Source organism: Malurus melanocephalus, unplaced genomic scaffold, assembly GCF_030028575.1.
Source record: "Malurus melanocephalus ecotype Western Australia unplaced genomic scaffold, MMel_1.1 scaffold_169, whole genome shotgun sequence".
In the NCBI taxonomy this organism is placed as follows: Eukaryota; Metazoa; Chordata; class Aves; order Passeriformes; family Maluridae; genus Malurus; species Malurus melanocephalus.
In genome coordinates this window covers 39662-66061 of record NW_026623401.1, presented here as the reverse complement: position 1 = coordinate 66061, position 26400 = coordinate 39662, and the positions used below count along the sequence as shown (strand labels likewise).

Sequence of the window (26400 nt, the reverse complement as noted above, 5' to 3'; positions counted from 1 at the left end):
GGGGTGGGAGGGGGCGGCGGGGGCTGAGCGGGCTCGGTTCAAGCTCAACGCGGGGAACTGGGGCCGTTGGAGACCCAAAATCCTTCCTGGAGCCCCCAAATCCTTCCTAGAGCATCCACGGCTCGGCTCTCTCAGATTCCTGTGCTCTGCAGGGAAGATGTCCATCCCGAGGGTTTGGGATTTGGGAGTAGAGAGCTCCAATTCCCCATCCCGAGGGTGTGGCGCAGCACTGATGACTCGGGCAGATCACCAGACATTCCAGGGAAGCAGCCTCGGGAAAGGTCATGGCGCAGGGAGGGTCTGGAATGGCCTCAACGGGATCTGGGAATTGCCCTGATGATCCCATAAAAGCCCCAACGCTGGCCTGGGCTGGGACACGGATTGGGATAGGCTGGCATATTGGGAATGGCACTGGAGGAACTGGTTTGGGATCCTAGAATGGGATGTGGGAATGTCCAAATAACCCCAGAGAAAATGGGGAGAATCCCTYTTTCCCATCTTTTTCCTTAGGAAATTACTTGTGGGATGTCACCACAAGTTGGGTGTTCCCAGGTRCCATTCCCAATCCGTGCCATTCCCAACCCCTGCTGCCCTGGCAGTCCCCCCAGTATCCCGGGAAAAGTGTGTTCCCAGCAATTCCTGAGGGGTCAGTGGGCAGGCCTGAATCTGGGTTATGAARAAGTGCAATTGGGATAAAATAATCCCAAATTCCTGGATATAGAGGGGCGCAGTTGGAAGCCAAGCTGGGAATTTGTTACCAGGTTTTTTTTGGAGTGGGAACAGATTTATCCATTGGAAAAAGGACCCAGGAAAAGCACCTGCAGCAGGATGGGGAATTTTCTGTCTATTTCTAGGGAGTGTGGAATTTTCTGTGAATTTTCAGGGAACGGGGAATTCTCTGTGAATTTTCAGGGAACAGGAAATTTTTCCTGTTAATTTCCAGGGAATGGATGTGCAAATGGCAAACTTCTCTGTCATCTGTCCCACAATTCCTCCTGTCAGATCCATGTAAAGCTCACCCTATGGATTTTATCTCCCGGAATCTGGATCGATGAAATCCAAAGAAAATCCTGGAGCAGGTTCCTGACCTGGCACAGCATCGATTCCAGGGCTTTTCCAGCCAAAACTGGGACACGGATCCCRGCTGGATCTGGGGTGGGAACGTGTCTGTCAGTCCCTGGACATTCCCTGAACGCGGAGAGGGGAAAGGGAAGTGGCACAAGAATCCGTGGGAGAGGAGAGGCTTTTCCAGGATGTTTGTGATTCCCTGGGGTCAGCGCAGATCCGGGAAAAGCGCCGGCGATTCAAAGCTGGAGGGAACAGTGGGATCTGGGGATGGGAATTGTGAGTTTCCGCAGCGGGGCAGGAAAAGGGGGAGCCCCAGGGAATTCTTGGATCTGCATCCTGCCCACCTCCCGGCATTATCCGGGACGGGAGCTTGAGATTGTCCCAGAGCAGCTCCTCCCACGCTGGAGCCGCTTCCCAGGCAGAGCTGGGAGCTGTGGAAATTCTTTTCCAAACTTTGTAAACATTCCCAGAGGAAAATCCACCTGAAAATCAGGAGCAGAGGCCTTAAAGCCAGGCAGGGCCATCCCGAGGTAACAGAAAAAGCTTTTCCCGGGATGTGGGGGGCTGGGAAAAGGCTCGGAGGGGGCTGGAATATCCACTGGGAATGTGAAAAAGGAGCTGGATCCGTCCCTGTCCCGAGCCACCCCCTCCCTTCCCACAGGAAGGAGTGCACGGAGCCGCAGCTCATCCCAGATCCTGCTTTTGGGGGAGTATGGGAGTGGGGAATTAAAAATAGGATGGAGCTGGATCCATGGGGATGCAGGGAGAGCCCACACCTGGCTCAAGGAGCTGCCCGAATTCCCTGGCACCTCCCTGRGATCACGGCAGGGATGGCATGGATTGGCAACTCCGGCCTTTTTTCCAGCTTCCAGGAATCTGGGATAGCTCATCCCTTTTGTGGAAAATCTGGGCCTTGGAAATGGGAAACCATCCCAAATCTGGGAATTTCTCCATGGCTGCGGTTCATCCCTCGCCCTGGATAACTTGGCTGTGCCCTGGAAAGCAGGAGGAATGGGAAGCCGAGGGAAGCGGGATTGGAGGGAGAAGGGATGGGAATCACAGGATGAAGAACAGGAACAGGAGGAGAGAGATTCCTTTGCCATGAAAATGGGAATGGGATCATTGGGAATGCTCTGGTGGGAATTCCAAGGTCAGGGAGGAGCTGGAGTCATTGGTGCTCCTGGCTCCCACCCATTCCAGAGGCTGCTTCCCAATCCCTGAGTGTCACTGGCAAATCAATGGGAGCCTGAGGGCCTGGTAATTTTGGGAAGAGAGGTTTGAAAGGACTGGAATTTTTCCTGAAAAAAAATGTGATACCATGTGGGAGATCCCTGGATGATCCCATGACTCCTCTGGCTTTTATCGGCAAAATCATGGAGCCAGGATYCAAAAAGATGGAAACGGCTCATCCCGGGATCACAGCAAGGAAATGGAGCCAAGCCCAGATTCCAGAGAGGAAATTCTGACTGTTCCCTGTCGGGATCAAACAGAGCGAGTAAAGGACGCCCTACGGAAGTTATCCATGGCTGGGAGGTTGGAATGCTGGGATATTCCCAGTGGGAAGTCACRGTGTCCTCTGCCGCCTTGGAAGGGCGGATTCAGTGGCCGGAGCAAATGCTGATCCGTGGAAAAGCTGATACAGGATCAATTGGTCGGAAGCTCGATGGAATCACTGGGCTGTGCAAGCAGGAATTGGGCTTTGGAAAACATGGATTGGTTTCCAGGGAATCTGGGGTGAAGACTTCTCCTGGGGGTTACTAAAAAGGGATTTGATGGAGCACCCTGTCCTTGAGAATTCCCAGCATCCAAAGAGGCTCCAGAAGAGCTGCAGGGGATTTGGGATAAGGGATGGAGGGACAGAACATAGGGAATGGCTTCCCACTGGGAAAGGAGAGATTGGGGTGGGATTTTGGGAAGGAATTCCTGGCTGGGAGGGTGGGGAGGGGCTGGGCTGGAATTCCCAGAGAAACTGTGGCTGGAGCACATAGGTTGGAGCACCTGGGATACTCACAGAGAGAACCCACGGAAGGTGGGCAGTGGGCCATTCCTTGCCTTATTATCCCTTCCCCTTCCCCTTTCCCTTCCCATTGTTCCCAAAGCCTGGGAAAAGCTCGGCAGGGGCAACCAGTCTTTGGGATCACTGGGGGTTGGGAACAGGGATAAGGAGCCATTGGAAGATCCCTGTTCCAAGGAAAATTTCCCTCATGAAAGGAAGCTTGTCCGGCCCTCAGCTTTTTAATGAGTTTTAATTGGGATTCGGTGGAATTAATTGGGATTCAGAGGAATTAATTTAGATTCAATGGAATTAATTGGGGTCGTTAATGGGGCCTGGCGGGATGGCCGGAATCCGTAACTCACACCCGGCCAGCCGGGGTCATTCCCACCCTCCTCCCCCCCTCTTCCCGCTCCTTTTCATGGAATTTTATCAAACGATGAATGGTTCCATTCATCCCCCAGCCCCGAGGAACCCAATCCCGGATTCCTATCTCCCGAGTCATTCCCCAAATCTGGCAGCAGGGACGGATCTCCGGCTGGAGGCAGCTGCTCCGGAGCCCCCCGAATCCGCGGATCCCCCGTTCCCGGCTGGCGGCGGAGCGGTGCCAAGCGCCGCTCCCAGAAATCCCGCGCTCCTTTGTTCGGAGCTGCTGGCAAAGGCCCCGGCTGCGGCTCTCCGGCTGGAATGGGGCTCGGGAGCCRCTGGCAGCGCCGGGAAAAGCTCCGGGAGCAGAATGCCCGGGAGAGGCCGTGCCAGGGAAGGGCTGGAGCGGGCAAGGTGTTGTTGGAGGGGCAGAGAGCGGAAAAATCGGGATAAACCAGGATAAATAGGGATCAACCCTCGGAATCTGAGCCCAGAGCGGGGTCCGGCTGTGGGAGATCCWGTTTGGTGGGAATTGTGGGAATGCTGGAGCTGGGAATGGTGACAGCCATGTCCCTGAGCCCAAACCAAGCTTTTCTAACGCATTGCTCTGAGGCATCCAAAAGTCAAGGAATTTTGGGATTAGGATGGGAGCTGTGTCTGCCCTCCYTGTCCTGGCATGGAGCTCAGCCCCATCCCGATGGGATTCCAGCTGGGATTTTCCCCTCCGGAATGGTGGTTTCTTCCAGCAGCACCTGCTGGGCAAATCCCAACAAATTGGGCATTATGGAAAAATCCTCCCATGCCAAAAGGTTGGGAAGAGCTGCGCTCTTCCGGCAAAATTCCCTGCTGAGCATCCAAGGAAGCTGCTGGGGGTGGAAAAAGGAGAGTGCCATTGGCAGGGATCATTGTCATGGAGTTAATTCCGTTTGGATTTTGGAATGGGAGTGACCCAGAAGGCAGAGTCACATCCCTGGAATGTCCCAGGCCAGCTTGGACWGAGCTTGGAGCAGCCTGGGATAATGRGAAGTGTCCCTGCCCATGGAATAGGTTGGGCTTCAAGGTCCCTTYCCACCCAAACCATTCCATGATTCCCAAGGATGTTGGYTGGCAAAGCCTGCACCCTCGGATCCCTGTGGAGCTGTGGGTATCCCTCTGGAATCAGCACTTGGAATGCCGCTGCGGGCTGGAGTTAATCCGAGCATCCTCTGGATCCTCATCCCTGCCCTATTTGGTGACTCCAACATTTGGGATTGATCCCGGCTGGAATTCGGGACAGGCAGCAGCTCTGGTAATCCCAGGGTTTTCCTCTTTTCCAGGCTCCTGGAGCAGCCCCGATTCCCTGAGCTCCGTGTCCATCCCGGCGTGTCCGGAGGCGTCCGACCAGCCCGGAGCAGAGCAGGGCAGGTGAGCATCCCRAGGGACTGGAGTGGGATGGGAACATTCCTGGGATGCGGTGCCATGCCTGGGGTGGGAATCTCCCATCCGTAGCYRTTCCCATCCCAAATTTCTCTGYCTCCATGGATGGAGGAGCTTTTTYTATCCATGGAAGTGCRTCCGCTTCYGTGGCTTTGCTCCCAAAATTTGACCCATTATCCCAAAGAWTCTCTGTGGATGAGATCCATGGGATACTCGGGTTTTGTGGGAATGAGGATGAAGGGAATTAATTAAAGAAATGCTCCAAAAGGAACATAATGCGTGGGAATATTGCCCAGCGTTCCCGTGAGAGCTCATCCCGTGGGATGCTGGCTCCAGAGGAATCCCAGCTCCCGGCAGGATCACTCCAACCTCTGGCAAAGGGAATCACTTGGGCTGCTCTCCTGTTGAGGGAAGAATCCCAAATCCATAAAAATCCAAGGAAAACCAGGGAAAGGGCGAGACTTCAGGCCCATCCTGGCTGCTGCTCCGCTGGCTCCTGGCTTTGTGCTGGAATGACTGGGATAACCAGGATAACRGGGATAACAATGAGGACAACAAGGCTCCCTTGCCTTTCTCCGGAGGGTTCCGCTCATCCCGGCAGCCGGAGCACAAGGAAAGGCTTGTCCAGGCTCCCATTCCCGGGGCTGGGAAGGGGGGCCGGTGCCTCCCGCATCCCGACCCGGCCATCCCGTGACCTTCAGCCTCCCCCGGCGCTTCCTGGCGCTGGCCGGGAAACGGGAATCTGCAGCCTGGAATGTTTTGTGGATCCTGTTTGTTTTCCTTTTTTTTTTTTTTTTATTTTATTTATGGATTCTGCCTTTCTCATTCCTTCATTTCTGTTGGATGAGTTTGGCCCCCGACTGGGGAAAACTTCCCAAAAAAACCACCGTGGTTTAGAAGCTGGGATGGGAACGGAGCCACCGGAGCCTCCTGTGGGATGCTGCACCCCAGGGTGCTCATTCCCAGGGATATTTGGGATTTTTTGGTGGAAAACAGCAAGTGGGATGAGCAGCCAGAGCTGCTCCCCGGAGCTCTGTTCCCTGCTTTGGAAAAATCCCAGGATAAATAAATTCTCATGGTTCACGTCCCGTGCAAAGCTGGGGCTTGGAAAGGGATTTTTTTCCAGGCAATCCCAATGTTTCTGCTCCCAGTGGGCTTTTTCCCTAATTTTTTTATTCTCTCCTATCCAGCACTTCCCAAAGAAATTTTTTCCCATGGGATCCCAGAGCCACCCTTTCCCCTGATGCTTCCAGCCCTTTAATTCCCACTTTAATGTGGCTTTCCCCCCTTATTCCAGTTAGAAACCTGACTTTGAGAAAGGTTGGATTTATGGGATCTTCTCACTGGAGGAGATTCCCTTGGGATAGAGGCAGCCGTGCTTATCCTGCTCCAAAAATCCTGTTGGATCCAAGGATTTGCTATGGGATGTGCAATAATCCCCAGGGACGAGCCCCTGGCTTGTCACGCTCATCCCAACAGGAAAAAAGATGTTTCCCGCTCTCTGACTTCCCTAAAACCCCCTCAAGCTGGGAAAAAGCCTGGAGCTGTTTTTTCCCTCAAGGAAGYGTTGTTCCAAGGAGCTGGAGGAGCGGAGAATCCCAGGGGTGGTGCCCTGGGGCAGCTCCGGGGACCAGGAATGCTTTGTGCTCTGTCCGGAGCTTCCTGGGGTGAGAAGGACTCGGGAAACAGAGTGGGAGGAAAACCRGGCTCGCTTCCGGAATTTCTGCTGGAGGGGGAGGTTTGGGATTGTTCCCGGCATGTGGGCCTGGGGAAGGTTTGGTTTTCCTCCTCCAGAAGTTTTCCCAGAGGGAAACGATCCAAACTCGGCTCCCTGAGGTTGCCAGGGATGGTTTGTGCGTCTTTCCCGGCATTCCGTGACTTCTGTGGGACCATGGGAAGCGGCTCCGTGGTCCGGGAGGGATGAGGATCAGTGGGAATAACCCAGCTCCTTCCYAGGAATTCAAAATCCTTGAAAAGTCAAACTCCAGGGAAAATCCCAGGCCCTTCCAGGCTGGGAAAACCTCAGCTGGTGGATATCACTCCAAGAATGYTCATCTCTCTTCGGGATGAATCCCAAATATTTGTCCAGTTGATCTCCCACTCTTCCCAGGCTGGAAAAACACAGAAAAACTGGATATCTCCTCCCTCTTCTTCTTATCTTGAAAACAAGTGGCTTTCTCAACTTCCAGCCATCCCTTTCCCAATTCCCAGCCATCCCTTTYTTTTCCCTCCCCATGGAGTTTCAGCTTCCCACGGTGTCGCCAAGGATGGAGGGATTGGRAATGAGAGAGTTTTCTGGGAAGAGCCTCTTCTCCTGGGGTCTCAGTGCGTTTATCCTGGTATTGTTGGATCCTGAAGGTGTTTTCTGGGATGGGAGCTGCTTCCTCCTTTTCCCGCTGCTGCTCCAGCTGTTTGCTCCATCCATAGGGAGAAAAGAGGGAATTTTCCTGCTTAATGTGGGATTTGGGGCTCCAGAGCTGTRTCYRTGCAGAAATGAGTGGAATGCTGGGAAGGGGTCTGACATTGGCACACGAGCCCAGGGATGGGAACTCTGCCTCCATATCCATGGAAAACGAAACTTCCATTTGTGATGCTACCAGGAGCAAAAATAGGATCCTGGAATCCCAGGATGGCTTGGATTGGGATTGTAAATCCTATTCCATGGGTGGGGACACATCCCACCATCCCAGGGKGCTCCAAATCCAAATGAGGGAAACTTTTCCCCTGAATCTCAACTAAAAATAAATGGATTTGAAGGAACGATGAGGCTGGGAATGTCTCACTTCCCACTTTCCCATGGATTCCACGGATGCTCCAAGCCCYATCCAAGCTCACCTTGAATACTCCAGGGATCCAGGGGCAGCCACAGCTTCCCTGGTAAACCTGTGCYAGGGCATCCCCACTTTCCTARGCAGGAATTCCTTCCCAATATCCCATAACACCACCCTCTTTTAACGTAAATCCATTATTTTTAGGGAATTACTTCGTCCTCTAGGAGAAATCGGTCAGCGCTGTGGAGTATTCCCAAACCAGGGAGGAGGAGATGGGGTTGGAGCCGTGGCTCCCACCAGAATTCCCCACTGGGGATCGGATCCCGGCCCTCAGGAGCGGCAGGAAGGGTTTGGGTGTTTTCCCTGGAATTCCCGGGATGGTGAATGGAATGTTTTCCTTTCCCTCTCTGCACAGAGTCCATGAGGGACCTGCACAAGTCTGACGTGCTGGGGAGCAAGCGCGGCCTGGTGAGTGTCCCGAGCCGGGAATTCCCACAAGGCTGGGACAAAATCCATGGAAAACGCATCCCAAGCGAGCCCAGAGCCCGCCATGGGCCGGCTCCGCTCCRGAGATCCCTCGGAATGGAGGGAATTCTCTTCATTTCCACCGCACATCCCACATTCCTGGGCGTTTCCATCCTTTGGGGTTKCCATCATTGGGTTGGAGCATTGATCCCGCAGTGAGGTTGGATTGGGAATTCCAGGCCCCATGGCCAGGCTGGATTGGGAATTCCAGCCCCGTTTGCTCGCAATGCCGTTTTTGGGGCAATCCCGTGGCTCTGCCGGCTCCTGCTCYCACGTTTTCCCTTCCAAATGGGAAAATTTTCTGGATTGGGGTAGGGAGGTGGTTTAGTTGTGTTCTGAGGTTTTCCAGTGTGGATTTAGGCTCTGGATATCGATCCCAAAAATCTTCCTGGTTCCAGCTGGGTGGGATCTAGGCTCACCCCAAATCCATTCCCAAACATCTCACATCCCTTGGGATTTAATTCCCGAGGCTCCCARATCCCCTGGGTGCAGAGGATTCCCTCTGCCCTCTCCACAGGAAATTTGGGAAATTTGGCTCTGTCCTGGGAATCACCCCCAGAATGTGGCACAGCAGCCGGTCCAGAATGGGGCTTTTCCCTAAAACAATCCCAATTTTAATTTGGAATCCCATTTTTTCTCTCGTTTTCCTTACAAAGAAACTGCAGGTTGTCCATGGAGTGGGACTGGGGGGCTCCAGCTCCTTCCCAGAGATTCCAGCTCCCTGGTTTTCCTCTGGAAAAGCAGCTCCTGTTTGTGTCGGAGCCTTAATGCCCGATTGATGCTGGAAATGTCAAACCCTTGGAACTCCTGACCTTTCCAATGGAAAAGAACTTCCAGCCCCTCCCAAGGAGGGAGGGAAAACAGCCCCCGGACAGGGCTGGGATTGGGATGGATTTGGGGTTCCTCCCTGCAAAACTCAGCCTTGATTTTATCTGGAAAATCCCAGACAGGGAATTCCTGTGTGCCAGGAGGGAGGCAGGAAAATTGGGAATAATAAGATTTTGGAAAAGCTCCTTCTCCTGGAGTGCTTCAAAACCTCCTCCTGAAAACCTGGGATTTTGATGTGTTGGATTTTCTTTTCCCAACACGCTTTTCCAGGCAAATCCCTTGKTTTTTTTTGGTTTTTTTTTTTGTTTTTTTGGGTTTTTTTTCTGGCTAGTCAACCGAATCCATGGGCAGAACAACAATTCCCGAGGAAAGAGCCCTTTTTTCCCATAAAAATCCACGGCACACAGGACGTGCCATGGTAACAACACAAAAAGCTGCCAGGAGGGCACAATTCCAAGGAAAAAAGACTGAGGGGCCAGAATTTTTACTCCCAAAAATTCCAGGTGAAGGCAGGAATCGTTTCTCCGCGAGCTCCGATGCTGACGGCAGATTAACGGGAGCTATATTTAGGATATCCAGGTTTTTTCGGGATTAGGGCCGGAGCTCTGCCCGCGGCCGTGCCCAGAGCTCCCTTCCCGAGCTTTCCCCGTCTCCCGTTGTTTCCAAGACTCCCGAGGTTTGAAAGGATCCTTTGAAACTCTGAATGCATGGAGACAAGAGCCGAGTCCCGTTGCTGCTCCCGGGAAAGGCTGGAGCTGCCAGGAAAGTGGGAAAACATCCAAGCGCGGCTGGGGGGCTGCTCCCGGCATCCTTTTCCTTGTTTTCCAGGCATTGCTCTTCCCAGGGAATGAGGGGGTTTTGCTCCTGGTTTATTTTCCTGGTTTTCCAGGCAGGGCTGTTCCCAGGGAATGAGGACAGAACCGCTGGGGGTTTGTTCCTGGGATCTTTTCCTGGTTTTCCTGGCATTGCTACTCCCAGGGAATGAAGGGTTTGTTCCTGGTTTTTCTTTTCCCTGGTTTTCCAGGCAGYGCTGTTCCCAGGGAATGAGGGCCGAACTGTTGGGGTTTGTTCCTGGGATATTTTCCTGGTGTTCCAGGCATTGCTYTTCCCAGAACCRCTCCCGGTGGGATTTGTGTGTTCCYGCATTCAGATCCATGTCCCCCTCGCGGTTCCAATCCCCTTTCCTGCAGGAAAAACCTGAGGATCAGCTCGGTGTCAATCCAGTTTTCTATGCAATCAAAATCCCACCCCTAAATTCCAACCCAGGGCCTAAAATATCCCCTTAAAATCCCATTCCCTGTCCTTTTCCCGAGGCGGGAGCAGCTCTGCCCTCTCCAGATCCTCAGGGATCTCCTGCTCCTCTTCCTGCTGACGCCTCCATTCCCGGCTCATTCCCGTGATCCATGATGTAATCCTGCGGCTCCCAGGATGGATGAGGAAAAGAGGGAATGCAGCTCTTCCCAAATTCTCTCCATTTCCTCCCAGGCAGGAAAATCCTTTCCCTGGGCTGCAGCTGCTCCTCGGTCCCTGCCTTCCTGCAGCCATTTCCGCAGGGAAAAACCGGGAATTTCCAAGCCAGCCCGGGATATCTCCTCCCATCCCTGCTTTTCAGTGGAGTGGGGATGGAGTGAGATATTTCAGGAATTCTGGGAACACGGCAGGCTGCATCCCATCATCTCCGAGGCTTTTCCCACCTCCGGCTCCGGGTGTTTCCCTCTGGATTTCAGGAATAGCCCAAAGGGAAGCGGTGACACCCGGGAATGATCTGGACCTCTCTGGATTTTCCCTGAATCCCGCGGTTTTGCTCCRGGAGGGATCTGGGTCCGGGCTGGGTTTTGCTTTCCCTGATTGTGAAACCTCAATGAGCGGCTTTGTTCCTTTGTCGGGAAAGGAGGAGCGGGAAAAGGGCGGGATAACGGCGGGAAAACAGCGAGATAACGAAGGGAAAACAGCGGGAAAACAGTGGGATAATGGTGTAATAACAGCGGGAAAACAGCGGGATAACAGTGGGATAACGGCTGGAAAACACGGGATAATGGCGCTTCCCGATCCTCCTTCCACTTCCCGGTCCCGCTCCCGCTCTCGAGGTTCCCTCTGCCCCTTCCCAGGGATGCTGGAGAAGCAGAAAAAGGAAGGAAAAGGGACGGGAATTCCTTCCCAGCCCTGTATCCCTGCTCAGGAATTCCCAGCCTCCCCGTTTTTGCGTTGCCAAGGAGCTTTCCTTGGAATTTTGGGACAATCTCTTCCCTTCCAGCACTGAAATAAGGAAAACATTGGGATGAGCCTTAAATCCTGGAGCTGAGTGGAGAATTCCTTTGCTGCTCCATGTTTGGGAGGGGAATGCTGGCAGGGAATGTCGTGATTGGGAATGGGATTGATTTCACTGCTTCCAAATCCTCCTTTTCCATGGAATTTCTGSCCCAAAGGTGGGAGGAGTTTTGGAATGGGAGGAAAAAGCAGAGCCCAGGAATAAAGCAGAGCTGAAGGATCCTTGGAAACAGTGGTGCAGGAGGCTGATCCTGGGGAAGGCTGGCAACGGCTCCGAGAAATCGATGGGAATTTTTTTAATGCCTCTGAGTCACGGAGTGAGGAAAAAAATCCCCATGGATGTCAGCAGAAAGCCGGGAATGACTCCAAAATGAGATCCATAAAAATTATCAATTGTGGGAGCTCAAATCCTTGGGATGCGCTTCCAGAGGTGCTGGATGCGGCACAGGGGTGAGAGCTGGGTTTGATCCGAGCCGGATCCAGGGATTCTGTGGCTCCATGGAAGTGTAAGCAGCACTCAGGAGCCAAATTTAGCAGGAATTTTGGTCTTCCGGCATCCCCTTCCCAGAGAAATTCTCGGTGGTGGTTGAGGGCTCAGGGAATCCCTGGATTCCCCGCTGGTTCCTTTTATCCATGTCTTTGTTACGGATTGAAGGGTGCTCGGAGCAGGAAATAATTTAGGATAAAAACAAGAGRTTCTGACCCAACAAAATTTGGGATAATTTCAGTCAAATCATTCCTGAAGACCAAGAAATTTGGGAAAAATATCCCCAGAGTTTGAAATGCTGGTGAGTTGCTGGGAGGCAGTGGAGAGAGGGTTTAAATTCCAGGGGAAAATGGGGAATTTCGTGGTTTTTTTGAGGTTTTGGGAAAGGTTTTGTGCTCAGCCAGGAAGTGGGATGTTTCTCCAGCCCAGAATTCCAGGGATTGAGCACCCCAGGAAYTGATGAATCTGTGAAGGGAAAAGGAATAAACACCAAAATTATTTTCCACTTGGAATTATCCCCTGGATCATTGAGGATACGGGATAAGAGATTTCCATCCTCTTGGTTGGAAAAYTTTATTTGTTTTCCCAATTTTCCATCATAAATCCCAGAATCCTGGAGTTATTTGGATGGGAAGAGACCTTAGAGCCCATCTGGGGGTGTCCATGGGCACCTCCCGCTATCCCAGGTTTCTCCAAGCCCCATTCCAACCTTGGATATTCCAAGGATGTGGCAGCCACAGCTTCTCTGTGCCAGCGGAAAGTGGTGTTTGCGAATCCATGGATTTTCCTGGGAAAAATTCCCAGGTTTGCAGCATAAGGATGGAGCATCACCCTTGGGACGTTGGAATTCCACTTTGCTTCCCGGCATCTCTTCAGAGGCCTTGTCYGCATCCTCTGGAAGCAGCTGGAGGATGGGGAAATCTTTCCAAGTGGGAGCCATGGGATCCCTTTCCCACCAGGATCAGCTGGTGGATCCTTGGGATCTGTTTCCCACCATGATCCGTGGGATCTCTGCTGGATCCTATGCTGCTCCATATAGGAAAACCTGCGGAAAATGAGCTGTGACAGCCAAAGGCAGAATATTCCCGCTTCCCGATATTCCCTCCCTCCCTAAGCGCTCCCATCCCGCTCCAATTCCTGCTCTCCCGCCAATCCCTTTCCAAGCCATCACATTCTGAGCCGTAATTCCTTTGGCGTGTGCGCCCAGACGTGTCCCAGATGAGCATTCCCTCTCCAAAGGAGAGCGGCTGGAATTCTGCRGCAGCACRGAGGCTTTYGGAGCCTTTCGTGAGCCCTTCCAGMACTGCGGGGACACYTTGGGTTTTTCGGGAATGTTCAYGTTGGAATGGGGCCGTTCCAAYGCTTCCATGTCGCGCCAGGTAAAAAAGGAAATGGGACAGCAACTGGGAATGGGKTTTTTTTGGGAATGCTGAGCCTTCTTTTAATGCCTTTTGGGAGCCATCCCTCGCTCCAGGAGTTGCTTRAATTTTTCAGGARTGTTCATGTTGGAATGGGGCCATCCCACCGCTTCCATGTCCCACCACGTAAAAACAGGAGCGGGTCAGCCGCCGGGAATGGGATTTTTTTTGGGAATGCTGACCCCCTGTGTTGTCCCGCAGATGTCATGGCGGCCGCAGTACCGCAGCTCCAAGTTCCGGAATGTTTACGGGAAGGTGGCGAGCCGGGAGCGCTGCTTCGAYGGAATTCCCATCACCAAGAACGTCCACGACAACCATTTCTGTGCCGTCAACGCTCGCTTCCTCGCCATCGTCACAGAGAGCGCCGGCGGCGGCGCCTTCCTCGTCATCCCGCTGGAGCAGGTGAGGGCATGGAATGGGAATGGAAGTGGGAATGGGAATGGGAATGGGAATCCCGGCCAGAACCAATCCAAAGTGTCCCAGTCCTTGCTGGTTGTCCCGGTATTTTCTGTGCAGTGAATTGGTGAGTTGAGTTTGTTTAAGGAGGAGTTTTTAAATCATTTTGGGAATCTCTCAGGGAGCTTTTTCCGGCATTTTGGATATCGGAAATGTCTCCATCCTTTCAGGGATTTAAGGTTGGATATTTGGGAAAGATTCCTCATGCAAAGGGTGGTCAGGCACCAGAACAGCTCCTTTCCATGGGAAAAGCAGGAATTTATCTCTCTCATCCCTGATCCTGCCAGGATCTTCCTCCTCCTCCCRTTGTGCTTTTCCTTTTCCTTCTCCATCTGAGATTCCCCCCAAGCCTTTCCTGGGAATTCCCCTGGGATCTCTCRTCTCTTCCTCATGCAATTTTAAATTCCCATCAACCCAGCTGCCGCTCCAGCCGCTTCCCACGGGATGCGCGGGTGGCTCCGGGAGGGAAAAGCGGCGGCGGCAGCGGCGACCTTGARGCTGGAATTTGTGTTACCTCAGACAGGGAAGGGGGAGGGCTGGAGCAGGAAAAGCATCCAGTGAAATCGGATGAAAGGAATTTTTCCAAGGAAAAGGAGGATAAAAGGAATTTTTATCATGGGAGGCYCTGGCAGAGATTCCCAGAGAAGYTGTGRSTGCCCCTGGATCCCTGRAATGTTCAAGGCAAGGTTGGACACTGGGGCTTAGAGTAGCCTGGGATGTGGGAATGGGATTCCTTTCCAGGATTCTGGGATTCTTTGCTTTGCTCCCAAAACTTGGGCACTCCCCTGGGAWTCTCCTGCATTCCAAGCTGGAATCCACATCCCATCTCATTCCCAGGAGGATTTTTGCCATGAAAGACCTGCATTCCCACTCCCTAAGAATGCACCCATCCCACATTCCTTGAAAACACATCCCATGTGGAATGAGGGACAGCAAATCCAGGGCCAAACCCCCTCCCAGTTCCCAAATTCCTAAATCCCAAATCTCAGCACCCTCCTGGATGGCAAATCCAGGGCAAAACCCACAATTCCCAGTTCGCAAATCCCAGATTCCAGTTGGGAAGGGATGCGAGGAGAATGGAGGAGTGCTCCCCTCCACACCCTGCATCCCATCATTCCTCAGGCCCTTTCCCTGTGCAGCATTCCTACCTCTCCTGAGTTCCTCCTTCATTCCGGAGGCAGCTCCAGATGGAAGGAATTCTAATCAGGATTTAATTGCAGAGCACAGCTTGAGCCTCATTAATATTCTCGGAAAACTGGGAGCTTTGTCTGAGCACCCAGAGCGCTCCGGCTCCAGCCTCATCCCCGCTCCTTCCTCACGGATCCTGGCTGGAATCACCATCCACACCCCCTTGATCCCGAATCCTGAGGAATAACCCAATATTTCCAGCAAAYCCCCCTTTTTCCTGGGCAAAATCCCAGTGGGATAAAAGCAGAGATGCCCTTTGCAACCTGCTCTGAAGGGATCCTCAGAAATCCCGGGATACCTGGCCGATGAATCTCGGCTGGAGCAGCCCCGGATGCTCCGTGGTGAGTGCAGGAGTTAATAAATTCCCCTTTTTTTCCACCGGGGCCTGATGAGCTCGTTAAGGAGAAACTCATTTTCCTTGGAAATCAGCAGCCCTGGAATTAATTGGGATCCATAATTAGAACCTGAGGAAGGTAACCCGGACCCCACGGAGCCGATCCGGCCTGGATTTGCCGCTGTATTTTTGGATCCTTTCCCTGGTTTTTGCCCTCGGCTCAGCTGAGCTCTTGGAATCGGGACTGGGCCATCCTCTTGTCCTGCACATCCCAAATCCCGGGGATTTCACAGAGTGATCCAGGGATGTGTGGGTTGGGAAGAGGGAGTGGGCTGCGCCTCCTTCCTCCCAGATTCCGGAGCCATTGGGAATCAGCCTCTCCCCGGCACCGGGATATAAATATCCCCAGGGAGTGGGCGAAGGAGAGTGCCAGGGCTCGGGAAGAGTGGGAATCGCTCCCCAAACCAAGCGGCGCAAGGATTCCGGAATCCTGGAATGGTTTGGGTGRGAAAGGGACTGTAAATCCCATCSCATTCCATGGGCAGGGACACTTCCCACTATCCCAGGCTGCTCCAAGCCYTCTCCAACCTYGCCCTGAGGATCTGGTCCAGGCTTCACCTGGAGATCCCTTGGAAAATATTCTTTTATTTTGAGCCAGGGAGCAAAACCCTTGGATGAAATATTCGCCAGTTCCATAGGGAAGCAGCTTGGTGCCATCCCATCCCTGTTTGTGACCCCATCCTTCCAGAGCTTGTTCCATTCTCCTGGAGCTGGAGCCAGGCTGGGAATGCTGRGAATGTTTCCCAGGAGAAGGGAAGAATCCAGGGAATTAGAGCCCCTTSCAGCATGTACAGGAGATCCGGGAAAAGCTGGAGAGGGATTTGGGATAAGGACATTCCTGAGATRGACCCCTTTGCAGTGGGGTGGAGGTGGAGGGCGGCATCACTTSCAGGGGAACAGAGGGATTTTTGTTCCCACAGGGAATGAGGGAGGTTGTTTTCCAGAGACGGAAAATGTTCCATCCCAACGGAAGTGGGAGCAGGGAGGGGGAGCCTCTGTTTACCCAGAGGAAGCCGAAATCCAAACTCCTGCTCCCGTCAGGAGTTTGTGGGAATGGCTGGATTTGGGATTGGGCAGGGCTGGATTTGGGATTGGGCAGAGCACTGAATTCCCAAATTCCTGCATTTAGTCTGCAGGAGAAAATTCCTTTAAACGGGAGGGAAAAATTCCTGAGCCTTCCAAGAAACCTCTGATCCTTCAGCACTGATGTTCCAGCTGATAGTCCTGAATTTTTGTGGGGATGAATTTATCCAGCATCTGGCAGGGTTTAAACACATGGATCAATTAAAAAAAAAGAAGTCGGGATAAGATTGTAACACTGGGGCTGGAGCAGAAGCTCCAGGGAAGGGTCGAAAATGAGGAATGTGGGATGGAAAATGGGGAATTTTGGCCGGGTTGGTTTGCAGTCAAGCCCGAAGCTGAGCCCATGGAGCGAGGCCGGGAATTTCTGCGCTGTCCCAGCCCTTCCTGCCCCCTCTGCCGGCTGAAATCCACAGGAATCGCCGGTAAACGGGGCTCTGTATTCCCGGRATTCTTTGGAATGTCCCGAATCCCATTAAACGGGACATTCACAGGCCTTTTGTCTCTTTAATGAACAATTAAGCCCGGCTCTTCATTCTCCGGGACAAAGAAATCCCAGGGGGGAGGGGGTTAATCCCATTTATCCCGCGATCCTGGGGGTGTTTGGAATTTTTTGGGGTACAGGGATGAGGGTTTTGCACTCCAGCTGCCCCTCGGCGTCATTCCAAGTGGGATGGGATGGGATTTATCTTTAATTTAGGAGCATTCGTATTTAATGGATTTGTCTGGGAGGAGCTGGGATTTAAACTCTCATCCTGGGAAAAAGGGTGGATTTTTTTCCCCTGCTTTTTGGCCTGTGGATAATGGGAAGAGGAGCTCAATCCTGGAAAAATTGCTGGTGGAAAATCTGGGAGCTTTTATCCCGAAGGAACCTGGGATGTGGAGTTTGTAGGGTCAGATTGGGGCCTCGGGACAAAGAGGGGCCAGAGCATGTCCAGGGAAGGGAAYGGAGYTCGSAAAGGGGTGGGARCACTGGGAGCCTGGGAAAGCTCATCCTGGAGAAAAGCAGGATCAGGGGGAACGTTTCCCCCTCTGGAATTCCCTGACAGGTGAGGATCGGGATTTATTATCAGGGAACAGCAGGAAAAGAGGGAACAGCCTCAATTCTGCCTCATTCCTTCCTCTTTGGCTCCCAGGGAGGAAGGAGATCCTTTAAAAAACAGGGAATGAATTTATCCCTAATCCCAGCCCCTGGAGACTCCTGTGGACTCAAGGATTTCCTGGGAAATCCCCCCGGCTCAGGCAGCACTTCCCTGATCCTGCTCTTAAAGCTGATTTGGGATCAGGGAGCAGCTGGAGGAGCTGCTGGAGCAGGAAGGGTGGCCCTGGGGGGGCAGTTTTCCATCCGGGAATGGGATCCGGAGGCGGTGCCGGATAGACACCACTCCCATCCCAAAGGTTTTCTTTGTGGGATTGGAGGAATGGAGCAGAACAAAGGGATTTTTGCCATATTTGTGGAGCTTCCCAGGAAATCGGAGGGTTTAGAAGMACTCTTGGTTTGTCTTTTCCAGGGGAAAAGCAGTTTTTGGGAATTTAAGATGTTGGAATGATTGATTGGAAATTCCCATTGGATGGATTTAAAGGAAAAGTGGAATTCAGGCATGGCCAAAGCGGAGCTGTGCTGCTCCAAGAGCGGGAATTGTGGGCTCTTCCCATCATTTGGGATAAGTGGTGATGGATCCAACGGGGGGAATTCCTTGGGAGCTCATCCCAGGGACATCATTGGGTGCACTGGAATTCCTGGGATTCTCCTGTGCGGCCATGAGTCAGATATGTATAATCCTGGGAGATCCTGTGATCCCATTCCAGATTCTGGAATGTGGACAGTGCCCATCCCTCTGCCTGCTGCCATTCCAGCCATTCCCAGAATTCCCTCTCCACCCCAACCCACAAAATTAACGATTTCTCCAATTAATTTTCCCTTTTSCCAACACAACCCCTTTTCCAAACGYTCTGGAGAAGGGAGGGGCGGGAGCTGCCGGAAGATTTCCTCCTTCCAGCGCGTTCCGTGGAAAACCTCGGAGCTGCCGGAGCTGGGAGAGCCCCGCGCCGTCCCTGCGGGGCCGGAATCTGGGTCACTGCGCTTCCCTCAGCCGGGGATCAGGGATCCAGGGATTAGGATTCACCTTGGATTAACTCCCAGCTGCCAGCAAGGCCCCTCTGAAAAAAATKGGAAATGGCAGCCGGAATCTGGGATTTTTTAGGGCTTTTTTCTCTTTTATTGCCATTGTTTTTCCTTCTCCTCTTCTGGGAATGGTGCATTCCTTGTCTCTTCCCACTGCTCTCAACCAATTTTGATCCAAACCCTGGAGTTCTTGGGAAGAAATTATCCCAAATAACCAAACTTGGTGTTGTTCCCTTAAAATCCTGGTAAATTTGGGGAAAATCCATCAAATCTTCTTTTCACAGGAATTCACTCGGCTGATCCCTCAGAATAAAAGGGGTGGGATGTTAATTTGTGCTGTTAAAAGTTCCATCCCTCTGGAATTCCATAGTTTTTGCAGGAATTTCTACCCTAGCCAGGGTGTGGATAAGGTCATGGCGATGCAGATTGGAAATTAGGGAAAAACTGAAAAATCCAAGCCATYGGATAAGCAGTGGGGGATGGAATATTTAATATAAAGCCAGGAATTTCATCCCAGAAATTCTCTGCTGCTATTGGGAAGCAGAGCTAAGGAAGCTCCGACATTTCCATTTTTCCTTCTCTGTCTCATCCTCGGGAATTTTCCTTCCCAAACTTCATCCCTGCAGCTTGGATGAATCCCAAGAAACCTCGGGAGCGATGTCTCCAGGGCTCTCCCTGGCCCCGATCCCRCTTCCCRGAGCTCTCCYGCTTTCCCYGCGCTGCCAAGGGCAGAATTCCCGGCGCGTTCCCTTCGCTCCCGTTAACCGGAGCGGGAAGGGCGGGAGGGAAGATCCATGAAATATTCAGCAGCTGTGCCGAGCTGACCCAGTTATCCCGCACGCTCCGCCCGCGGCTCCGGCACCGAGCCAGCCCGGAGCAGGGAAGGACACCGGGGTGGCATCCGGACACGGAGCTTCACCRGGAAGGGAGGGAAGGGGCTTCCTGYRGCCCATCCCGGTGGGAATCCTCCCAGGAGGGTCTGCYGAGGGCTGGGATCATCCAGGGAAGCTTTGGAAGGATTTTTCATCCGCATGGAAGGATCCCATCYCACAGGGTCACGGATTTGGGACTGTTAGGCAGGAGTAGGTGATCCCAGGATTTRGGGTTTGTTCCATGGTGGAGCACCTTGGATGGTGGCGCTTCCAGATTTGGGAGGGAAATCCAAAATTTGGGAGGGAAATGCTGAATGCTCCAACTCCAGGCCAGGCTGGATGAACTTGGAGCAACCTGGGATAGCGGCAAGTGTCCCTGGCCATGGCAGGGATTGGGAATGGGATTCTCCCAGAAGGGTCCTTCCCTCCCAGACCGTTGTGGGATTCTGGGATTTGTGTGTGGTCTGATGGCTGAGCTGGYCTGAGGGGTTTTGGAACCTCTGGAGTCCCTTCCAGTCCTTCTGCTGATGGATTCMGACCATCCTGAAAGGGGAGGTTTGGTGGGATATTGGGAAAATTCCCTCATGGAATAATTTCTTAATGGAAAGGGTTGTCCAGCCCTGGCCAGGGGTGGGGCCCCCATTCCCGCAGGGATTTAAATTCCCTGTGGATTCGGTGCTTGGGGACACCGTCAGTGCTGGGAATGGTTGGACTCCGTGACCTCACAGTSCTTTTCCAACCCCAATGATTCCATGATTCCGTGAATTCCCACCGAGCTCCCGGCTGTCCTTTTCCTGCTCCATGGAGTTGTGTTTGGAGAAACACTTCTCCATCCATGGATCAGCTGGTAATACCGACGGAATAATCCCAATCCCTTGCTCAGCCTCCTCCAGCCAAAACCCCATCCCAGGGTGAGCTCGATCTCCCTCCTCCTTTCCCATCCTCAAAAACATCCATTTCTCCCTAAATTTGACTGTTTCCCCATTGTTTTCTTTAATTTTCTATTCCAGACCGGCCGGATCGAGCCGAACTATCCCAAAGTTTGCGGTCACCAGGGCAATGTGCTGGACATCAAATGGAACCCCTTCATTGAGAACATCATCGCCTCGTGCTCCGAGGACACCTCGGTGAGCCGGGAATTCCGGATGTGCTTCCCAGATCCCTCCTGATCCTGTCGATTCCCTATTTATAGATTTATATGGCATTWGTTTTGGAGATGCTGAGGGACAGGAGATCGAATTCCCAAATTGTGCCCAGCCTGGCTCCTGGGTTGGAATTCCCTGCTCCTCTTTATTTTCTGGATGCAAATCCGAACGGGAATGGTGCTGGGAAAGGTCTGGAGGGTGATTTTCATGAGGAGCAGCTGAGGGTGCTGGAAAAGCTCATCCCAGGGAAAAGGGGGATATGGGCACAATTTTGGGCTCTCCACAATACCCTGACAGGGAAGGTTCCTGTTGGACACCAGGAATTTCTCCATGGAAAGAGTGGTTAAACATGGGAATAGGCTGGGAAGGAATTCCAGGATGTGGCTCAGAGCTCTGGGCTGGTTCAAATGATGGCCTTGGAATTTTTTTCCAACCTCAGTATTCTGTGATCTATCCCAAAGGCTGGATCCTAAAGGAAAAATCCCAGGGGATGCCATAATGAATTCCTTATTTATCCATGAGGGACACCCAGCAGCGGGGCTGATCCTGAAATCCCTGCAGCGTTTTTTTGGGAAGGCGCTCCCGAGTGGGGCCGCTCCGATCCCATCCTGGCGCGGTCCCGTTGCAGGTGCGGATTTGGGAGATTCCCGAGGGCGGGCTGAAGCGGAACATGACGGAGGCGGTGCTGGAGCTCTACGGCCACAGCCGCAGGGTGGGACTGCTGGAGTGGCACCCCACCACCAACAACATCCTGCTCAGCGCCGGCTACGACTACAAGGTGGGAACGCCTTTCCCGGGAATGCCCTTCCTGAGGGTTCTCCCAGCCAGGGAGAGCTTCCATAGACCAGGGAGAGATTCTGTAGGCTAGGAACAGATTCCTTAGGCCAGCAAGAGCTTCCACAGACTAGGAACAGTTTCCATAGACCAGAGACAGATTCTGTAAACCAGGGACAGATTCCATTGGCCAGGAACCCTTTCCATGGACCAGGAACAAATTTCATAGACCAGGAAGAACTTCCAGAGACCAGGAGCACCTTCCATAACTGAGGCATGGCTTCCATAGACCAGGGATGACTTCCATAGACCTGGAAGAGCTTCCATGGACAGATTCCATAGGCCAGGAACAAATTCCATAAACCAGGAACAACTTCCATAGACCAGGAGCACCTTCCTTAACTCAGGGATGGGTTCCATAGACCAGGGATGACTTCCATAGAACTGGAATAGCTTCCATAGACGAGGAACAGATTTCAGAGGCCAGGGACAGATTGCATAGGCCAGGGACAGGTTCCATAGACCAGGGAGAGCTTCCATGGAACAGTGACACCTTCCATRGAMCAGKRACACCTTCCCCAGACTGGGGGCAGCTCCAGCCATCCCAGGTTGCTCCAAAGGCTCTTCCTGCAGGTGCTGATCTGGAACCTGGAGGTCGGGGAGCCGGTGAAGATGCTGGACTGCCAYGGGGATGTGATCCTGAGCCTGTCCTTCAACGCTGACGGCAGCCTCCTGGCCACCACCTGCAAGGACAAGAAGCTGCGCGTGGTGGAACCGCGCTCCGGGAGGGTCCTCCAGGTGCCGGCCCTCACCGTGGGATGGGGGGTGGAGTGGGATTTTAGAATCTATGGAATGTGTAAACATGCTCGTGAGGTGCTGGGGGTCCTCTTGGTGTTCCATACAGCTTCCATAAACCAGGAAGAGATTCCACAGAACAGGAATGGCTTCCATAGGCCAGACCACTGGAATCCCATTTCCTGTCTGGTTGTGGAGGTGATGGGAAGGGCTCGGCCTCATGCTGAACAGAGGAGTTGGAGGCTTTAATTCCGTTGTTAATTAAGGATTTGGGAAAAATGAGAATTACAGGGGAAGGTGCAGGAAGTTTGGAGGAGGATGGTCTCGATAACGGTGGTCATTGATATTCAGGAAAATGGGAATTTTTGGATTGGCCAGGGGCAGGTGCTGAGGGRCAGAACTGGAATACCCCCAGGATGAGGTGCTGGATCCAGGGGAGATTCCAGAGCTCATTCCTGTTTTGCAGGAGGCCAGCTGCAAGAACCACCGCGTCAACCGYGTGGTTTTCCTGGGAARCACCAAACGGCTCCTGACCACMGGAGTGTCCCGCTGGAACACCCGGCAGATCGCCCTCTGGGACCAGGTGGGGGCCGGGATCCCGCTCCAACCCCGCCAGAATTCCTGCTCCATCCCCCCCATGACCCCTGTTCCATCCCTGAGGGAATTCCCACTCAGCTCCATTGGGACATGGATAACAGCAGGATTTTCCCATTTTCCAGGATGACCTTTCCATGCCCCTGATYGAGGAGGAGATCGATGGCCTCTCAGGGCTGCTCTTCCCGTTCTACGATGCYGACACCCACATGCTCTACCTGGCCGGGAAGGTATGGATGCGTGGAGCCTCAGGATGCAGCATTCCTGGAAAATCCCCCAGCGCTGCATCGGGATTGGGGGTGGAATTTGCATCATGGAAATGGTTTGGGTTGGAAGGGARTTTAAAAATCATCYGGTTCCAGKGATTTTCCTGCCATGGGACACATTYCATTATCCCAGGGTGCTCCRAGCCCCTTYCAACCTGGCCTTGGACYCYTCCAGGGATGGWGAATCCAGAATTTCTCTGGGCACTCTGGGMCAGAACCTCAYCCCACTCCCAGCCAGGAATTCCTTCCCAATATCCCATCCATCCCTGCCCTCTAAATGCTCTTAATCTGGGTTTTTACTCACATTTCCAAATCCATATCCATYCCCCAGGGCGACGGCAACATCCGGTACTACGAGATTGGCTCGGAAAAGCCCTATCTGAGTTATCTCATGGAATTCCGCTCTCCGGCTCCGCAGAAAGGGCTGGGTAAGGATAGACGTGCTGCGGCTCCGCTTCCTGGAGCACGGAAAAGGTGGAAAAGGTGGACGGGGCAGGATTGAATGGCACAGGGAAAAGGGATTGGATTGGATTGGATTGGATTGGATTGGATTGGATTGGATTGGATTGGATTGGATTGGGTTGGGTTGGGTTGGGTTGGGTTGGGTTTGGGTTTGGGTTTGGTGGGAGCTGGATCTGGAGCATTGGCTGCAGCTCCTCCATGGCAACATTCCCATCCCTGTGGCGATTCCCACATGGTGGTGCTGGATCCCAGCCAGGTGTGTGTCCAGAGACATCATTCCCACCGTCCCACCTCACCATCAATCCTGGGATTATCCTGAATCAAAGCTGCTCATCCTTTTCCCAACATCCTGCAAACACCCCCGGGTCCTTTGCCTCGGGGATCAATCTGGCAAAGTCCCGGATGTCCCGCTAGGATATTTGGGATTTTCTGTGCCGGGAATGGTGCAGAAGGGTGATCCAGGGGGKTTTTCTGCAGGGGTGATGCCCAAACACGGCCTGGACGTGTCTGCCTGTGAGGTTTTCCGCTTCTACAAACTCGTCACCCTCAAGGGCCTCATCGAGCCCATCTCCATGATCGTCCCGCGGCGGGTGAGTCCTGGGATTCCAGAATGAGTCCTGCATCTGGAGGGTCCCGGCTGGAGCCATGGAGATTCTCCGCTTTGAGCAATCCCATGGATGGGGCTGTTCCCCGAATCCAGAGTTCTCAATCCTCACTCATCCCAGGGAGGTTTCACCCAAGGTTTAATGGGAATGTTTTTAGGGAATGTTTCTCTCCAAGGGGTTGGTCTCAGCTGAGGTTTGGGAGGTGTTTTTGGGAATATTTCGCTTGGATCAGGGCTTGCTGGGAAGCAGATCTAGCTGCCAGCCAGGGCTGGGTGGAGGATGCAATCCCAAATTCTCTGCTCGAGCCTGAACTTCCCAAATTTTCTCTTTGTGTCTTGAAATTCCCAACTATCCAGGGGCATTCATTCCCTCTGTGGTGGGGAGGGAATCATTCCCACATGCCCAGGGAACGGATTCACTGATCCCACTGCTCTTCTCTTCCCACATTTCCAGTCGGACACGTACCAGGAGGACATTTATCCCATGACTCCGGGCACAGAGCCGGCGCTGACTCCGGACGAGTGGCTCAGCGGGGTCAAYAGAGGTAAAGCCATGGGGTATTGGGTATCCCAAAAATGTCTGGGATTTGGGACAGGGCCGCATCCCAGCCCTGAACCACCTGCTGTCCCACAGATCCCATCCTGATGTCGCTGAAGGAGGGATACAAGAGGAATTCCAAGATGGTCTTCAAGGCGCCAGTGAGGGAGAAGAAAAGCGTGGTGGTCAATGGGATCGACCTCCTGGAGAATGTCCCACCCCGCACGGAGAATGAGGTGGGAGTGCGGGAATGGGAATGGGATGTTCAGTATTAAATATTAAATCCAGAGGAGCGGGAAGGTGAATCATGGAATCCTGGAATGGGCTGGGTGGGAAGGACTTTAAAYTCCATCCCATCCTATTCCATGGACAGGGACACCTTCCACTATCCGAGGCTGCTCCAGCCTGGCTTTGGTCATTCCAGGCATGGGGAAACCAGAACTTCTCTGGGAACCCRTTCCAAGGCCTCCCCACCCTYCCAGGCAGGAATTCTTTCCCAAAACCCCATAAAAATCTCCTCATCCTTCAGTTTCAATCCATCCCCTTTTGCCCAAAATGCACTGAGTCATGGCCCAATCCCAGCTCGGCTCCAGACAAAATCCTGGGATAAGCAGCCGGCAGGATCCCAGCAGCTCCATCCCTTCATCCCCATCCTTCTTTTCCAGCTGCTCCGGATGTTCTTCCGGCAGCAGGACGAGATCCGGCGGCTGAAGGACGAGCTCTCGCAGAAGGACATTCGGATCCGGCAGCTGCAGCTGGAACTAAAGAACTTCCGGAACAGCCCCAAGAGCAACTGATTCCCGGGGACCTTTTCCAAAGGAACTTCCTTTGTTTCTACTGCGCCCCGAAATTCCTCGGATCCGCTCGCCCTGAAGACAATTCCGGAACCCGCGGCTGCCGAGAGCCCGGAATCACGTCCTGCGCGTCTTGTCCGGCACTAATCCCGCTCTAACCCAATCCCAGGGAAGGAAGGCCCGGAGGCTCCCAGCGAGCCAGAGCCATGTCCTGTCCATCGGGATGAGCCAGCTCGGGGCGGATTCCCGGGAAAGCGCGATGCTTCCTCGCTATTAATTTCTTTTCCTATGCAAAAAAAGGGACAGCGGGAGCGGAGCTGGAAGAGGGGTGGGAAGTGGGAAGGGCTTGATCATCAAAGGTGGTGTCCATGTGGGAATGTGGGATTCTTCTTGGGGTGGGAAACTGGGATCCTTCCCACAGTGGGAATCCAGGATCCTTTCCCATGGTGGGAGCTTGGAGCTCTTCCCACGGTGGGAATCTGAGATCCTTCCCACAGTGAGAGCCCAGGATCCATTCCACAATGCTTTGCTGTAGTGGGAACCTAGGATCCTTTCCCATGATGGAATCCTGGGATCATTTCTCATAGTGGAATCCTGGGATTATTCCTGTGGTGGAATCCTGAGATCCATCCCAGAGCCTGTTCCCAAGGCTGGAGCCCAGGACTCTTCCCACAGTAGTATCCCGGGATCCTTCCCATGCACATGCTCTGATGTCTTTTCAAATAACAAAAAAAAACTGGAATTCCCACCTGGAGAGGGATTTTTGCTCCTTCTGCCTCTGAAAAGCGGGATTCTCCCTCTTCCTGCCCACTGGGACACGGCTGTGGAGCAGGGGGAAGGATATCCCTGGGCAGTGTGGCCCCAGGGATGGATCCCAAGGGATGGACGGACCCGGAGCACTCGGTGGGCTCAGCACGTCGGACAATCCCAGGACTGACGGAATTTGCCCGGAGCGCAGGGAACRACACCGAATCCTGCTGGTTTTCCTAGAGATCCCTGTTTTCACTCAACCCCAATCGCTGGCGTTCCCGGCATTCCCGGCACGGGTCCGACCCCTCCGTGTCCCGCCTTCGTTCCCGGCGTTCCTGGCATTCCCCGCTGCGTTCCATGTGCTGTCTTTGCCGATTRTTTATGCTTCCACGGGATAGTGATGGAATAAAATCTTTTCAGGAT

The 26400-nt window shown here is 53.2% G+C and overlaps 1 protein-coding gene across 2 annotated transcripts in view; it reads left to right on the top strand.

Moving 5' to 3' along the window:
* The window catches only part of CORO2B (coronin 2B), a 27577-nt gene extending 1177 nt beyond the window's left edge, over positions 1 to 26400 (top strand). The window contains exons 2-14 of one of the 2 annotated variants that reach the window (XM_057372274.1): positions 4744 to 4831; positions 8030 to 8082; positions 13342 to 13542; positions 20266 to 20382; positions 21029 to 21178; positions 21808 to 21972; positions 22436 to 22552; positions 22689 to 22793; positions 23161 to 23257; positions 23769 to 23881; positions 24350 to 24440; positions 24530 to 24669; positions 25099 to 26400. In XM_057372274.1, the coding sequence (XP_057228257.1) occupies positions 8035 to 8082; positions 13342 to 13542; positions 20266 to 20382; positions 21029 to 21178; positions 21808 to 21972; positions 22436 to 22552; positions 22689 to 22793; positions 23161 to 23257; positions 23769 to 23881; positions 24350 to 24440; positions 24530 to 24669; positions 25099 to 25230 (1476 nt within the window). In that variant the 5' untranslated portion in view covers positions 4744 to 4831; positions 8030 to 8034 and the 3' untranslated portion in view covers positions 25231 to 26400. The remainder of the gene's footprint in view (positions 1 to 4743; positions 4832 to 8029; positions 8083 to 13341; positions 13543 to 20265; positions 20383 to 21028; positions 21179 to 21807; positions 21973 to 22435; positions 22553 to 22688; positions 22794 to 23160; positions 23258 to 23768; positions 23882 to 24349; positions 24441 to 24529; positions 24670 to 25098) is intronic. The other variant, XM_057372275.1, reaches the window with a different exon arrangement.